This window comes from Bemisia tabaci, chromosome 1 (assembly GCF_918797505.1).
Source record: "Bemisia tabaci chromosome 1, PGI_BMITA_v3".
NCBI classification, from domain to species: domain Eukaryota; kingdom Metazoa; phylum Arthropoda; class Insecta; order Hemiptera; family Aleyrodidae; genus Bemisia; species Bemisia tabaci.
In genome coordinates, this window is record NC_092793.1 from 77738693 (window position 1) to 77756686 (window position 17994).

General features: G+C 37.5%; 2 protein-coding genes across 2 annotated transcripts; one reads left to right on the top strand and one right to left on the bottom strand.

The window, feature by feature from the left end:
• Positions 1-1462: 1462 nt before the first annotated feature.
• Positions 1463-8744, bottom strand: LOC109044048 (small ribosomal subunit protein eS1). The gene is made up of 6 exons (XM_019061528.2): positions 8585-8744; positions 7543-7646; positions 6052-6248; positions 5066-5191; positions 3750-3911; positions 1463-1655 (listed from the first exon to the last, which is right to left on the bottom strand). The coding sequence occupies exons 1-6, from the start codon at positions 8644-8646 to the stop codon at positions 1509-1511; spliced, it is 798 nt and encodes a 265-aa protein (XP_018917073.1). The 5' UTR covers positions 8647-8744; the 3' UTR covers positions 1463-1508.
• Positions 8745-10870: 2126 nt separating this feature from the next.
• On the top strand, positions 10871-17485 carry RpL11 (ribosomal protein L11). The gene is made up of 6 exons (XM_019061529.2): positions 10871-10983; positions 12532-12663; positions 13188-13337; positions 14677-14824; positions 16144-16238; positions 17292-17485. The coding sequence occupies exons 1-6, from the start codon at positions 10969-10971 to the stop codon at positions 17322-17324; spliced, it is 573 nt and encodes a 190-aa protein (XP_018917074.1). The 5' UTR covers positions 10871-10968; the 3' UTR covers positions 17325-17485.
• Positions 17486-17994: the final 509 nt, after the last annotated feature.

A 17994-nucleotide genomic window follows, 5' to 3' on the forward strand; every position in this document is an offset into this window, starting at 1 on the left:
AAGTAGGGTTAAGCATGATGACCTTGATGCAACCAATCGCGATTGATCGCTCTCAACAGTTGCAGATATCTCTCTCCCTCCGTTAGCTGTCTCTCTCGCACTTACAGATGTACCACAAAAGAAACTGGGATCAAGTTATAGCTTTCATTATTTAACTTTCAAAGCTCGCGTCTGTTCCTATGGATTCCAGACGTATGCTGCTAGAACTTAGGAGTCTTAGAATTTAAAATATCTATTGTGATATTTAAATAATCACTGATTTCGGAGTCGGATTTTAGCAGCGCGATGTGGTGGATTTTTTCGGAACTACAGCTGAAGATTCACCTTAACTTGATATGCCCTTTTTGAGTTATTTCAGTACGTCTCAGTCATATTTGTGTAGAAACACCTGACATCATGCATATCAATGGTGAAACTTACGGACCACATATTTCGTTTGCAGGGTAGAGCAGGAAGTCTGCACTGTTGCAAATTGAGGTTACAAGGTTTGAGAGTTTCACCATTGATATGACATGCAGATATCAGGGAATTTTCTAAAAACGTTCAAAAACACTTATATGCGAAGGGAAACTAAAGGTATATATCGACGGTGAAAGTCGGCAATCACATAACTCGGTTTGCGACGTCGCAGACTTCCTGTCATACTTTATTTTTTAAATGGAAAACTACTCAATGGCAATTCTTTAAAATTGTCATGATTTTTCTTCTCAATTCGAAGAAAATTCTGCAAAAACTTCAAGAAATAATATCAATTTGTTCTCCTTTAAAAAAATGACGTAGAGGCGGAGATTTTCAGACACCGCAAACGAGTTATGTGATTGCCGACTTTCACCGTCGATATGTTGTTGCTCTACTGAGCCAGTGATTGTAGTCCCTAATGGCAAAATGGAGTCTAGATTGGGTGACTTTAACCAGACCAGAATTGGACTGCACTATGTAATATGGAACTGAAGTTTCTGGCTCATACCTGAAAATACCTATCAGTCGACACAAGGAAACTAATGGCATATATTTTGCGACTATAATGAGCTAGAAATGGTAGTTCTCAATTGCCAAATGTAGTCCTCTTAGCCTAACTGCATTTCACATTGCCAAATTTCCGTTGTTCTTTCGTTTTTTACAAAACTCAACAAAGTATTGCTTTGGCACATTCTCTGAGTTTTCCTCAAGTCATGAAAAATACATACGCTTACAAAACTTCAAGTCAGAATATTGCTTTTTTTTCTCCTGAAGAAACATGGAAAAAAATTAAGCAATGTCTGATGTAATTTAGCGAACTATTGTTAAATCTGTCTCATTAGTTCACTGATTAAAAAATTTACACAGGGATTTAAAGAAAAAGTGCCACTGACAAAAGAAAACTTCAAATAATTTGAGACTATGACAAACCTAGACACCATTTACAAATGAGAACTTTTAACGTTTAAGAACTGACCAAATAGGAAAAGAATGTTGAGTGAACTAAAGTTATTAAAAAACTTTATTGATAAAAATGTGACATTATAAAATTATACAGATTCCTGAACAGGCGGTTCATAATCGTCAGGTCGGTCAACTTTTTCACCAGATTCCGTAGTAATGGTCGTACCTTGGCCCTCTCCGTGGAGTTCAAGAAGTTTTGTCAAGTCAAAACGAGGTTTCTTCAATACTTTCACCTGGAACAAATAGGAAATATTAAAAATTGTCTTAGAATCGGAGTTGCTGACTGTCTGGGAAAGTCGGGGAATTTACGATGACCGGGAAAAGTTAAAAATGAAAATTGGGATTTTGAAGATCAATAAATTATGGCAACTATGTAGAATGCATTTCTCAGTGTTAGTGATCATTCTCTCCATGTTGACATTCATATAGAGCATACGAAATACTACATTAAAACGATTTACAACGATTCAGGTAAATTTGATTATCAACAGATACCCATGCTGATGTATTTCACAAGGAAAGATCACATGGTGTTAGATTTAGATTTTGGGAAGAGTGTGGCTAAAGTTTCTACAAGCAAAATCATAGGATCCTTCTTTTGACGTGTTAGAGAATGGGCTCTAGAACTGGAAAAAAAAACCTGGGAAAAATGCCACCGACGGAGGAGGCAAACTGATGAATATGTAGCTTCAGCGCCGCAATAGTCCAGTTGCCAAGAGCGCTGCGTGCTGCGATCCTGGGTTCAATCCCCAGCATCTCATCATGACATTTAGTCCTCCCTGTGATGTTTTGTTTTCATTCACCCTTACTTGCATCCAATAGTACACATGACTATCTTTTCCCAGATATTTATACATGATGAGCAAGGATTATCTATTATAATCATTATTAATTAAATGAGCACTGTACAGCTTTTCAAGAACGATGTAATACAGGTAAAGTTCTTCCTTATTATCATTGTTCGTTTGTTACTTATCTTTTTCTTTCTATTTTCTCCCTTTAGCACTCTAATTGATCACATGCTATTTCACATACATACTTGTACGTAATAACAAATGTAATAGATAATCATCATTCATTATATATACATAACCAGGAAAAGATGGTGCATAGCACAGTTTTGGAAGAAAGAAAGAAAATCAGAGAGAGGATTAAAAATTAGGATGAGACACTGGGGATTGAATCCAGGACCTGTTGGCCTTCCTTGATGAAATTAATAATTCTATCAACAAATCACAACTGATTTACCAAGCGATGAGACAAATTAGAAAAACATCTGCATCTTAAGAACATCAGTCGTTAGCAACTTCGTGCTTTTATCTCACTTGATGCTAAAAACCTAATAATGCAATGGGACTGGAAAATATATCCAAGATCTTCAATTCCATCTTATCCTGACGTCGTTCACATGAGGAAATGGATAGGACTGGAGAGAAAATCTGTGGCTGAAGAGCAAAATCACAGTTCTCCATTGCGGTGTTCCAAAATTTCTGCTACTATTTTATTTTTTGAAGGGAAACAGGTCAACTTGATGGCTTCAAATTTAGACAGAATATTTTTCTGACAGAGAAGAAATGTTAAGTTAATTTTCAAGAAATTATGTTGACTATTTCTCCGAAGGAAAAATGAGGTATGACGGGAAGTCTGTATATTCACAAACGGAGACACATGATTTTGCTCTTTAGTCATCAAAATTCTTCTCATGATTAGCTGAATTTATGACTTAACAATGGACCACTAGACAAGGTACGAATTTCAGCATTCTGATACATGATTCTTAACCAAAATTTCACGTAGAACACGATACGCACAACGAAAATTACCGAAATGAACTTCTTACGAAGATATTTAATGATTCTTGATACGTGAATTCAAACCACTCGCTCATGAAAACTCAATACTCTACGTGATTCACACCCGCACTAAACGTTTATCATGACAGTCTCTGCGATATAAAAATCTGGCAACCTCAATCTTGACGATTTGGCTCAGCTATAGCAATTGGCTTATAGTTTGAACGACACATGGTGGGAAATGAACATTGCTCGATTGAGAAGATTGCTGAAACTGCTATAGTGCGCGATTTGACTCACATAGAGCTTTGAGTTTCTTGTGAGCGGGCAGTTCAAATTTCTTGTAACCAATATGAAATAAAAACGTTAATATCTTCCTTAGGAGTTGGTTTCAGTAATTTTCGTTGCGCGAATCGGGTTCTACGTGAAATTCTGGTTAAGAAACATGTATTAGAATCCTTTAACTCGTACCTTGTCTAGTGGTCCATTAAGTGACTTTTTGAGATTTTACTGGATGTACACTGTCTGACTTACCTTCCGGATGTACACATCATGCAGAGGATACGTGCTTTGGACTTTCTTTTCAATCTCTTTAGCAATGGAATCAGGGAGGAGCTTGTTGACAACTTCTTTTAATTCAATCGTTGTTACTTCTTGCGCAATCTGATCGACCATTTTTTTCCTAATTTGGCAAACCTGTAAAAAAAAAACGCTTTGAATATGTTGTAAAGATTATAAAGTCTACGAGCATGAGACTTGGGAAATAGCTTTTGTTGGAAAAACAAGACACTCCAGTTACTTTCTCCCTTTCAGGGGATTGTAGAACAAAAACTTGAAGTTAGCTGCCATGTATCAGCGAGCCACTTTCAACAAAATAGAAAATAGTTGTCAATTTTTTTCATTTTTTTTCTTTCAATTTCTTGCAGATAAGTTTTTGTGGAATGAAAGAATAGAAAATATATGAATTGACTCTTTGCTCAGCTTGCCTTTATTTGGCCATGCAGGTAGACTACTACGAACCCAACTTGTAGCCGGCACTTCCAAGTTTCTCAGAAATGATGTGTCCTATAAAAAAAAAATCTGAACCTCTTTTGCAGTGCTGAGGAAAAACGCCAGATGAACATTCAAATGCTGCTAAATTTCGACTCGGAAAATATTCATTTTTGAGGAAAGTTATTAACATTTTCTGACAAAATTTTCAGACATTTTAGATCAAATTACAAACAAAATTCTCTAAAAATCAAGGGAAAGGTGTTGATCAATTTTTCCTAAAATTTGTGATGTGTCAGTGGAAATTTGGCGATGTCTAAAGGCTCATACAATGTTTATCCTTAGTACGGCAGTCCTTGGAATCCTATACATAGACAGTGCTTTTTTCCCCAAAAACAAAAAATTTGGCACCTTAACTCATTCAATTTTTTTTCAAGCAATGTAAAAAAAAATTAAGAATTCTTCGGCATTCTTAATTTTTTAGTTGTTAAGTTCGCTTAACAACAAGCAGTTTTAAAATCCAGCTCGTTACTTAGGTCAACTATCTTTTTCAAAATGCTGGGGGTATGATTGTTGATTCATACCATTGGCAATGAGTTGGACAATGACCTCAGCTTCATCCTATATCCATCAATAATCTGGAACAGCTAGCTTTTCCTCTGAGGTTTTGAGAGAAAATTCTTTTATCCAAAAACTTGGTAAATGATAAAGAAAGAAGGTCATTTTTGGTCTGAGCGGCCTAAATAGCTGTGGCTTATGGCTGCGATTTATTGTCCACATTGTCTTGGCATTCTTTCATTCCTCCTGATCGATATCATGCTATTATTTCTCAGACCCATAGAAATAAGTAATTTACGAACCTGCGTGTGTTTGGCGTAGCAGGTTTTCCTTTGGGATAGCTGGTCTTTGTGGGTGAATCCAATGCAGAACACTCTGAGGGTGTATCCGTCTTTAGTCTTAACATCTGTATTGGCTTCAATTAGTGTCTGTTAAAAGAGAAAAGTACATTTTAATACAAGTGTCTCTCTTGGCAAAGGGAGTAGGTAAACAAATATAATTTTACATAATAAACAATAAAACATTCTCTTGCAATGACACTAGTGCTCTGAGGTCTTCATGCATATGAGAATTTGTGAGATGTTCTTTTTTTTTAGATGCTGAAGCTTTCTTTTCTTCAGAACATCTGTCTGGACAAAAAGCAACCGCTCTCAAAACATCCTCAGATTTTTATAATAAATGTCGAGCCATTGAGATATCACTCGGACATGACTTGGCATCCACACCTCTCTCTTGATCTGTTGGGCTCAATGCAATGCCACCTCCCATGATAAGATTGCCTCATCCTTTGAGAGACAGGCCCATAAAATAGTACTGAGTAGACTAGATCTATCAACAAAGGTAATCATAAAAGCAACATGTATCCTATTATTATGCACTGGTCCATCATAGGTTTTTCAAACTATCTTTGAAGTAAATAGGTCCTTCCTGCTTGTCAAGTTGGCAAATGAGGCACTATCCTGCAAAGAAGGGGGAGTGGGGGAGTTGTCTGTCTTCGGTAACTGATGTACCTACGCAGCAGGTTCCTGCTAAAAGGTGAATTTAAGTCAAGGATCACCTGTCAGGCTCCAGGTCAGGGCCTGACCTCATTTCATAATTTGGAGCGCAATAAATTGTCAATGACTGATCTAATCATCAAAATGTTATTGACATTCAATTTTTCTCCCAACAGAAACCAAATTTAACTGAAAATGCTGCTAATTTGAGATGGACAAAGCTTCATTATTTGACAAACTTACTTTGATTTGTGATTTGCTGTATCTGAGTTATAATATCAATAGATACATACCTGCCATTTCTTGACCATGCTACGCAGTTTGTCAGTGGTTAAATCCATTCCATGGAAATTTGTCAATACATTCCTACCCTGGACATCTTCTGCAATTAGCTTAAACTTTCTGTAAGATCTTTCAGCATCGTTGTCGTTTTGTAAATCAGCTAGCGAGACTTCAAATACTCGTCCCTTTAGACCATCAGCAGCCAATTCTACATTCAAAAAGAATGAGAAAATGATTACTAAATAACATTTTTCATATTTAGGTGAAGAGTATGTGTTTAAATGGGTCTGATGAGTTAGAATTTTGAAATGGAATTTACTTCCAATTGCTACGAAGATAAGGATGACCATTTGAACAAATGGACATCTTGATGAGTTTCATGGAAAATGCATTATGTCACGTAAGTTGTTCATTAATTTCTATTAAGGCTAATGCAACCGAGATGAGATTAATGATGATTTAATGGATTTAAGCTGCTCGAACACAGAGGCTGCGCCAACAGAATGTTTAATCCTGTTTACTCCAGTGTATTGCATTTTGTAAGTCCCAGATCGCTGCATTGTTGCCAAATGAATGCATTCACATTTGAGTGAAGGAGTAGGGCTGTAAAATTCAGACTTATAACAAAATCTAGACCAAACATTATGATTTTTAGGTAAGATGATAGCTAGGTAGCCAAGATTGCATGTAGTACCATAACATTTGAGGAATCAGAAGCACCATCACACCATCAGGCAAAATGGACACGCGGTCGCATTTTCACAATGGGTGTCATGCAGTGCTACATGAATACCAGGTGTTAGCATTTCACTTGAAGCGGCGTCCTTGTCCTCCTAGCTGTCTTACCTCACCCACCCAAAGTCAAGCCTTACACCATGTTCTGATTGTGTTGAAAGTCTATATTAAAAATTGAACAACAATGTTGAGGGCTGTCAAACGCTTCAGATAGAAGACACAGCTTCCCAAGTGTGCTCCTCTCCTTCAATAGAGAAGCGCTGGAAGTGAACCTTCTGTTGGCATTAGCGTACATATTTTGTGGCCACACAAGGCATAAAATTATACGGTCAGATTTCCGTGAAACAATCCTAATTTTTCAGGGGATCCGACAGATAATATGAAGTCCTTGAACTAAGGCCCCCAACAACAATGGAGACAGGTCGGCAACACTTAAAAATAATTGAAAAAGGAAATATTTTTTGCATGTGTAGAGGCACCTCAAAAGAGTCACTTCAATGTTGGTTCGTTTCTCTCTAATTCAACTTAGGGATACATAATTTTGAGTGATCAACATATTGTGCAGTAAATTGATTGGTTAAGGACCTAAACAAAAATGATAGCAGGCCAAAATTCTCAAGAATATGAGAAAAAGGGAATTTTTCATGTTTGTTGAAGCACATCAAAAGAAGTCATTCCCGTTCAATCTGATAAGAAAATAGAAATCACAGAAAATCAGATGACCAAAATGGGGTGAATAATATTTCTCTCCCCAAAAAAGTACTTACTTGTTCCAACAGTCCTGTTGACTAAGGTTTTGCCTATTTGGCGTGTAGTGAACATGGAGGGTGCCTTGACATCGTACCAATCTTTGCGGGTGAATGGGTCAACACTAAAACAGAAATCAAAATTTAAAATTTGTAGTTTTTGACTGAAAGTGAGGTATCAAGAGAATGCTATCTTAAATATGATTGTGGTACATTCAATATGGGTTTTTATCATTTGACACTTTAGTTCCACTCCAGTAACTCATCGCCTTAAAAGTTTATTTACTTCAACATGGAATCATGACCATATCAACTGTAACTGTGCAGAAATATTTCAGGGAAGTTGTTGATAAGCTGAAAACTTGGATTCCTCTTCACTCTTCCCTGCGTTGATGCTTAGAGGGTTGTAACTGGCTTAACTCTCAGGGTAAAATATCTTTCATTCCACCTAAGGTGATTCAGCTGTGTAGATCTGACTCAATCAGTCCAGCTTGTCTCCGGCTTTATGCTGAAAATTTTGTCTCTTTGTCAAATTAATACTGTAAAGGAGAAATAACAATTTCTTTACAATTCTACTGATAGATTTTCATAAACCTTCGTTGGAATATCACATAACCTTAAACTAATGGTCTGTTCGGAGATGATGGTGGGTCTATACTCCGGCTACTCCTTCCTTATTATAATTGCAGCGTGTCCTCACATGCTAGTAGAATGATCATGAATATACTATTTTAACCAAATTGAAAACTGTAGTTTCGGTGCATTCACCAGTAGAGAAAACTGCAAAAAATGGAGGCAGAATGATGGGTCGAGAGTGCCTCGCGGGTCTCAGTGATTGTTCACATCTGGGTGACTTCTCACTGCTATTGCATTCACAGTCACATTTCTGAGTCTTGGTGTTAACCGCACGTTGTCCCTTTTTTCAGAAAAAGGGCATGCTCGGAAAACTGACCCATTATTTATCAACTTATCCTCAGTAGATGTCGGAGGCAAGTTCTAACCTATCGAGCCAAGAAAGTTGATCAGGTGCGGGCTTAAATTAAGATAAAGGTAAGTTACTTACATCTTCTTCTTGGCACCCTTCTTTCCACTTTTGGTTAAACCTTTATTTTTGCCAACTGCCATGATTATTGTCAAAAGGAGGGCTTGGAAAATAACAATTGCACGTGGAACCTCGCGGAGGGAAGATAACGGAAGAGAGGTTAGGGAAAAGTTTGTTTACACTGTTACGCAGGTTGGTACAGTATGACGTCATTACCTACACAAAATCCGAAATTCGAATCATGGAAAATGAGCCTGTAAAGTTCGATGATTTTGCGTGGTAACCGAAATAAAATATAATTTGAAAAAAATTTTGAAGTATGACTTGTTTTCTATTTAATTAACCAAATCATTTTCGAGAAAATCGACGACATACATGTTTAGCACCCATCTACGTCATCGACAATAACCAAGATGCCCGCTGCATGATTGAGCGTTTTTGCAGGCAAAGACCCCCTACGATGTGCAGGCGATCACAGAGCGGGAGTAGCTGGTGGAGCGTGCGTGCAGCTCGCTCGGACTCCATGATTCTGCTCTGTTGCTCTCTCCTCTCCCCTACTCTTTGCTCCTAATGGCGCCAAGCACAAATTTCACTCGCGGAGAAAAATTAAACTGCTCAGCTCAGGGAATTGGCATTTTTGATTGAGATTAAATTTCTAAACGAGTCCAACCCAAGTCAACCAGGGTAATTCTCAAAATACTTTGGCAAGATATTTTTCTGATATAATTTAAGGATATAATATAATTATTGACATAATTATTATGATATAATTTATTTAAGGATTGAGGATGGAGAATCTTTAGAATTTATGGAGAAATCACAAGCTTGTGTGGGGGCCCCAGCGTTCTGAGGCATTGAAATTAATCTTAAACGTACCTATTTACATTTTGAATTTTGGTGGAAAATACGGGGGGGAGGGGGGCTTTAATTTATATCTAAGCCATGTATGTTTGATTAGAGGATTTACTTATTGCTAAATAGGCAGAGGATGCCAGATGATAAGGGATGAGTTTGAGGATTGTATGCGCACAAGGTATAAATGTTTTCAGGATAAAGCTATGGCAGCTAAAAACTAAGATAGCATCCTTCCTTCCTTATTGGAATCAGGCGTAGATCTCAGGAAAAATTTAAAAAATAAAAGGAGGCTATCTACGTGTGGGAGAAACACACAAGTTACTTAGAGTACTTAGAGTTAAATTTTAGGTAAAAAAGATGTGTAGTTGGTCGGTAAAGACGCAGAGTTGTACTTACGTATTTGCCAGGCTGTGTACATGCATGCAGCACCCACTGCAGCCTCCTCCGGAGAATACTATCGGTGCTTAATATTATCTCAAACATGCTTCAGATGTCAAATTTTGAAATCATCCATGTTGTGAATACCTATCTATTAATTATACCTGTATCTTTCCCTCTGCTTTATGCTGCTTATTAGTACATTCTGTGCGCATTGGGGGAACTAGTTGAGAGGAGGAGGGGGGGGGGATAAATCTTACCCTCACATCTGACTTAATTCCTAAGAAATATGAGGGATTTTGCTAAGTTAGCTGTGTTGCCAGACTTTCATTGTGGAAATTATAATTGTACCAAAAATATTTCCATGTAAAGATGAACCATCAAGCTAAAACTTTAACTAAACATTCGCACAAATTTATCAATTTCTTTTTGTGGCACAATGGTACAACTTCTGGAAACTTCCTGTTAATAGGTAAATACGAGGCACTTAGCACATTTCTTGAAAAATTTGCTAAAACAATATCTGTGCACATTTCTACTTTTGATAACTTAAACCTTCAAAAGTACATAACAATCCAAAAAGTGGTAGATGCGCAGGAAACGGAAATGGATGGGAGAGCTCTGGGTGGGGTAGGGACATTGACGTATAATACAATCTAGACCGCGCATTACGAAATTCAAGCGAGACGATAGGCAACCCAGCAACACACAGCAAGTGTACCGGCGAGACAATGGTGGAATTCGTGGAAATGCCGGTCTTGCCAGGTGTAGTTCGTTGCTTGCCAGTGCCGTTGCCTGATACGGGTACACTTAGCTCGTATATCCGGCGGTATCAACTAGGCTGAAGGCGCGTCTTTACCCCCCTAGCTGTCTTACCTTCCCCGCCTAAAGTCGGGCCCAATGCGCGGTCTAGATTGTATTATACGTCAATGGGTAGGGAGGCGGCGGACGATAGGATGGGTTAGAGTAGGTATTGGGAAGAGAGTGCTCGAAGCTCGAACTGCCCTGAGTTCCCGTCGCGCGACGCAGCCATCTTGCCTGCACATCGTAGGGGGTCTTTGCCTGCAAAAAGTAAACATCCCCGCTGCATCCACCATGTTGTTTTTCTTCACGTTTCTCAGGCTGCGTCGCGCGTTTGTGTTGCATGGTGACAGTGTAATTTACGTGTAAAAATGTCCATCGGAAAGGTAATTTATCTCTTTTTCTCTTCGCAATCCTATATTTATGCTTTTCTGTGTTTGTGATTTTATATTCTCCATTATTCAAAGAGTAATTCTGACCCAATCCGATGGGGCCTCTACCTCTCCGCTCTGGAGGCGACGTGCCTTCATCCTATGATTACCCCAATGTTGACGTCCTCTCCACAAATCTGATTGCGCTTATTTTGGCACATTCTGGTGATTTACGCACCTTTCAACTGTACCAAAAATAATCCGCTTTGCCAGTGCTGCCTCTGAAAAGCCACGATCATTTATATTTGGTTTCAGTCGAAGTGCCTTACTACGGTTAGATTTCTGGCAAGCGATGGTAGCGAGAATCTCCCGGGCCTGGCTCGACTATCACTCCAAGCTTTCTTCAAGAGACAGTTCTATTTCTACCCTCCCAAATTTTTAATTGGATTCCCTGGCTTATCTGGAAGTCTGTGGTCTTGTTTGTTTACTTGCTGTTCAGGCAACTAGTCACTGATCACTCACTTCAGTAGACTTGCTATGCAGATGCTCTTTATTCAGAGACACTCAATTTACTCTTACGATCAGCCACTGTAGTAGCCTCTCGTTGAATAGTGCTAGTTATTAGCAATTGCTCAGGTTAGCTGCTAAGAGGGTAAATTTGAATCTGTCCAATATCCTTGTGGTTTTAAGAGTCTGCGGTGGAAAATCATGCAAGTTTAGAGTGCAACGGGAGATCTACCATCCTTAGTCTGGTAGAGCTGACGCATCGTATATTGAGACAAAAGTCAATCTCTGATAACCTCTGAATCAGCACCACTCAACAGGTTAAAGGGCTTTTTTTTTATCGCGGATCAGGGTGGATCGGAGTGGAACGCACTGGATCGGAAATCCTGAGCGATCCGGACTGATCCAACAAGTGTTCCAAGTGATAAAAAAATCCAAACGTGGAATTTGGTTCGATTTGTTATTGTTTTGATTCTTTGGGGACGGCAACTTCCCAAACTTCCTCGCATTCGGTTAGGATCACAGTGGATCAGAGCTCGCCCCACCTCGGAAGAGCGATCCAGCGTTCCACCCTGATCCACCTGGAACGCTTGGATCACGCTGAGGAACGGAATAAAAAAATACCGATGTTCACCGCGATCCGCATAAAAAAAAAGCCCTTAATACATGCAGTCGGATGGCACCAGTGATGAGAGGTGACCTAAACAATACTTGACTTATGTCTCAACACACGATATGTCTGCTCTATCTATTCGGAAAGCAATTCCTGAGGTAGTGGACCTTCTCTCGCTCTCTGAAGAAGCATGAATTTATTTGATGTGGACTGGAGTCCACAGGTATCTGACTTCTCAATCCTTCTCTTCTTTTTCTTTATCTAAGTACATCACTGTTGAATTAGCTCCTGAAAGGCTTAGTAGAAACAGATTTAGAAATAGGAGAAACAAGTGATTTGTTGTGGTAAAGACCGTTATTTCTAAAGTTTTCTGTATATTAGAGCTGCCCGATACTTATCAGGTACATAAGTTCATCGATTTAATAACGACCCTTTTTTCCTTTCAGAATGACGCGCCTGAGAAAGGCTCAGGAAAGCCTGACAAATCCAAGAACATTATGCGAGATGTCCGCATTCGCAAATTGTGTTTAAACATCTGTGTTGGAGAATCTGGTGATAGGCTTACTCGAGCAGCGAAGGTAAGAATTGTTTCATTCCTGATATGCTGCGACACAATTCTGATACTTATCTCACAAGGGAATTTCGTCATTTACCTTTGCCTATGGCACTAAATGAACTAGAGCTTACTCACTGCATGTCGGAACAAGAAAATATATCCAAAAACCCTTATTAAATTCTTTGGGTCTTGTGGCAACTTTTGCTTTCGGTGGTTCATTATTTTTATATAGAAAGTTATAATACAGCAATAGCTATTTACCCCATTATCCTGTAGTAAGCTTTGGGTATAGCTTATGGGTAAGCGATGGATGAGGGAAGTTGATTGTTATTATTGTCGTACATTGTAAATTGAAGGATGTGAATAAATTGAATTGAAAATTGGGAAGTACAACACGAGGAACAATTCCACCAAACATAAGCTCCTTTCCCTTTTTTGTCAAACATTCTGCTTTAAATTTTTATTTGTTAATTTAATTAAGTTCATCTTTGATCTATATCATAACTTCATGTTAAATTGAATTGTATTACTTTTCCTCTTTTATAGGTGCTGGAACAACTTACAGGACAGCCTCCTGTTTTCTCTAAAGCCCGATACACTGTCAGGTCCTTCGGTATTCGGCGTAACGAAAAGATCGCCGTCCACTGCACCGTCCGTGGACCTAAAGCTGAAGAAATTTTAGAAAGAGGATTAAAGGTAATGTTCAGTTAACCTGTTAAGAACACTTAATGTCTCATTCTTTTTATAAATGAAATATCCTTTTCAAATGGTGTTATGGACTAAGCCATGAGAAATGCTCATTGAATGGTGGCCCTAAACAGGGTTGTTGAAAAAGGGCAAGCCGACTGGCTGCATGAAGTCCGCTGGATGCTTTGCGATGTGACTCCCGTGTGACTGACAGGCGCGGAGTGACCTGAGTGATGAGCTTGCGGCTATATGTAGCAGCAACAGTGTCAAGCTACAGCCAATTAGCTGCGCTGGTTGGCGGAGTGATGGCTAGCCGCCACAGTGTCACATCTTAGAATCCAATATTTAGCTTAATGTAAGAGTATTTGAACATGGTGATGAAAATCACCGTAACACTAGTCATAATTGTAGGAATTTGTTTGTGAAAAACACAATGCCAAGGTGTTATGAATTACGTTTATTAACTCACAGCTGAAGCTTTTCGATCTTTCCCATCAGTATCAAAAAGCCTCTGCTATTAGTTGATAAACATATTTCATAACACCTTGGCATTGTGTTCTTTGCAAACAAATTCCTACAACAATGTACTTAATATTGTTAGACCTCATTGGATTTGCTATTGGCTATCTGAAAAGTGTTATAATCAAAGGGCAAGACAGAATGAATTGTCACTTGGGCCCTTCTGTAAGTCAAGGGTACATATTTTAAGCAGTCGCTTTTGTAATGAGTTCTCATAAGAATGTCATGGTTGAAACATGTTTTTCATACTTCTCCTTACACAAATTCATGATGATCAAATAACCTCTTATGGAGCCCATGTCTTGAATTTTTAATTTACTGTGCACCAGTTCAGAATGAGTGACCTGTGCGCCAAGGCGCCCTCTGGACTCATTATAGATGCTATTAGTGGCGACAGCATCATAGGGATTCTCCATTATATCAGATTGGATCCAAACAATAACATTGGCATAACCTCTTTCTATGCTACAAATCGAAAAAAAAATGCTGCAAAAAAATCGATACATATATATTGCTTTTCTGTGATGTGGCACTAATAGCGTCTATTCGAGTTACTTCAAAATATTTTAAAAACTTGTCGGGTAAATGTTGAGCTAACAGATTGTCAGACCAAATAGCCTTTAAATTACCACCAGTTTCAGAAAGGAAAGGACATGTGAATTTTTTCGTGTACCCTCAATGATCTCAGGTGTGTCGAAGTAAGAGTATTGAAACAAATTATGATATTTTTTAGAATTGGAAGGAGTTCTCCTTTTTGACGATTACCTATTATTATATTGGATCATTGCTAAATTCATCTCACTAATTATCATTCACTCTGTCCTTTCAGGTCCGTGAGTATGAATTGAGGAAAGACAATTTCTCAGACACAGGAAACTTTGGATTTGGTATCCAAGAACACATAGATTTAGGTATTAAGTACGACCCATCTATTGGTATCTACGGTCTTGATTTCTTCACAGTCCTAGGACGACCAGGTAAATCATTTAATTTTGACGAGAATTTCTTGTAATTATTTTATTATATTCTCTTTTTTTAAAGGGAGTACCCCCTGTCTGTGCGTTGAGTTTGGCAAATCTCCTTTGATTTAATGATGAGATAAAATCTAAAAAAAAAAATATAATACTAATCGACGGTGAAACTACCAAACCACGTATCTCGTTTGCGGTGTTTAAAAATCTACGCTTGCATTTTATTTTTTTGAAGTAGACCAAATCAATATCATTCCTTGAAATTTTCACAAAATTTTCTCCGCACGAAGAGGAAAAATCACAGAAATTTTCAAGACTGGACGTTAAGTAGTTTTTCATTTAGAAAATAAAGAATGACAGGAAGTCTGCGACGTCGCAAACCGAGATACGTGGTTTGGTAGTTTCACCGTCGTAATGTTTCATCTGAGGTAATATCAATTTCTACTCCAACCAATGTATTTCTACAGTTTTGTTCAGTTGTTTACCCCAAGTTTCCAAAATTTAAAGAGTGAATTTTAAATCCTCAAGGTAAAGGCTTTTCTGTATACCTAGTCTCAAAGTGAGTGACACATATAAAGGCATTGAGGAGGAAAAAATTGACGGCTGTACCCAGAATCATCTTAACCACCTGAGACAGTGCTTAGTATCCTTATCTTCCATTACCTTGCATTGAAATGTCATGTGCCATCTAGTCAGCTTCATGAGCAACAAGAAAGTGAATAAAATTAATTTGACATAATGAATTTAGGAGAAAATTCCAATAATATATCCTCAATTCTATATACTCACACACCAAGAAGCTAACAGCGTACAAAGATAAGTAAATACACAGTCAAGATTCATTTCAGCGCCATGAAAGGACTCTCGAAAGTCGAGTAGGTAAGTAATAACGAATCCCAGTTAAAAGAGTAGTTTTCATAATTTTTTCTCATACCTAGAAGCCTTGTAATGCGGCTGGTTAGCCTCACGCGTTTCGTAAGCTGTCTTAACGATACCAAAGTGAACTAAATTGATCTTCAATTGCTTGTAAACTCAGGTGTGCATGGCTAAAAAGCTATGACCAAAAGTGAGGTGACCTTTCTATTCTCACTTTGCATAAAGAGGAGCAAATCGAAAATTATTTTTGTGAGGTAGAATCTGCCAGATCATGGTAAGCATTTAGCATTTCGGACCTTTCTAATCCCCTCTGAGGGAGATCAGAGGAGGAAGTTTGACGACGTTTTGGTCATGTGTTAATACTGGCGAAGTGTCACTTTCTTGGCTGTTTTTCAGGAAGTATTCATGTTATAAGTTATTCAATTTTCGTTTTTTTTTCTTCTTTTTAGGTTTTAATGTATCGCAAAGGAAACGAAAGAAGGCCAAAGTAGGAGCTCCTCATAGATTGACTAAGGAAGACGCAATGAAGTGGTTCCAACAGAAGGTAAGCCTTTTGAACACAAATTTTATCATCTCATATCGTAAAAGCTCTCCAATAAATAATACCTGCTATTTTTCCTGCTGCAGCCTATGAAGATAAAATTCAGAGGTAAAAACTAGAAAAAAAAGCGAGGTGTATCCCAACTGCTGCAGAATTTTATGATTTAGTATGATCAACCTATTGTTTATGACTTAGTAACCAAGTTCTGAAAAGGTTTTGTTTCTTTGGAAGTTATATTTTACTCAATGCGATATTTTGCAAGAAAAATTTGGCTACTAATTTTGACTGAAATTCACTCCCAAACTTTTCCGAAGCTCTCAATGATGAGGTTGTAATTGATAGTGTATCACTAAGAAGAAGAAGTCGTAAGGAATTAAATATCTTATCATATGTTTCCTCGTTAAGATTCCATGCAAAATATGTTGAACCCATTGAATAGTCCCAAAATGAACTCAGTAATAAGAAATTAAAGATAGAAGAAGAATTGAAAGGAAGTAATCAAATTTACTTTGTCTGACTTAGACTATATTAGTATTTATTCGTCAGTAAGCAGTACGAGTTGGGATGCCTTGATTTCTGATGAGCTGGATGGCGTATGAAAATTTCTGCTCATTATTTTTTTTTTCTCTCTCAAAATGTCACTGTGCGACCTTTTTGCACACATTTTCAGAAAATGTTGCTGATATAACCAAACAAATCTTGAAAATTTTTGTGCTCAAACTATTATCAGGTCTTTAAAAGTAAAATGAGACAGGAGATTTGCAATAACAGGAACTTGGGTGGTTTGGCGCCTACACCACAATTAAGTAACTGAAAAATGCAAGTCTAGTAGTGCAAAATTGCCCCAATTTTACTGTTGCTGTTTTTTATTTTGATATTTACAGTTATGCACACATTAGAACACAAAATAATGTATAGAATCACTCGTACAAATGTAAGAGGTTTTTTTTTTTTTAAATTTTTGTTTTTTCTAGAGGTATAATGGCATGATTGAATCTGTTTATTCGTAGCACTCGGATAGTCTCTAATAGTTTCTTTTTCTTTTGTTTGTTTCAGTATGATGGTATAATTTTACCCAGCAAAAAGTGAGGTGTTGGATTTCATTGTTAATGTCTTTTTTTAAGTTAAATAAAATTTATACAATTTTATAAAAATTGCATCATCTATCGTGAAATGAACCTTTATGTCCAAACCAGTGTGCAACAAAGATGCATCCATTTAAACAAATATTAAATTCTTTTGCACAAATATTCTAATACTTTAACATCATTCTGTCATGAATTCAGTTGCTAAGCACATTTCCAAGTATAACATTGAACACCAACCTAATTCTGCTGAACTAAATTTTTCAGGAGATATTGAAACTCAAAGATAAATTCAAAGCAGGGAGAGGCAGTTTAAATTTTTAAGGTAGTCAGAAGAATCAATTGAGGACAATAGCGGAAAAAGGGTGTATGTCAAATGTACATGTAGAACGTTTCGAAAATAACGCATTTGAACGTTTGAAATTGTTTCCCAACGAACTATATGGATCAATTAATCAAACAAAATCTTTTTTTTTACCCACATCCTGAAGTTTTGAAATCCATTACTACCTAGCTTAGGGGAAACAACAATCATACGAAAGTTTATTTCAAGGTACGCCCTTCTTCTGACAAAATTCTCAATTGTTTCCTGTTCGTCATCAGGAATTTATTAGGAACAGGGTAAAAAATCAACCTAATTGGATGTATTTCAACATATTTATTAGAATACAAGT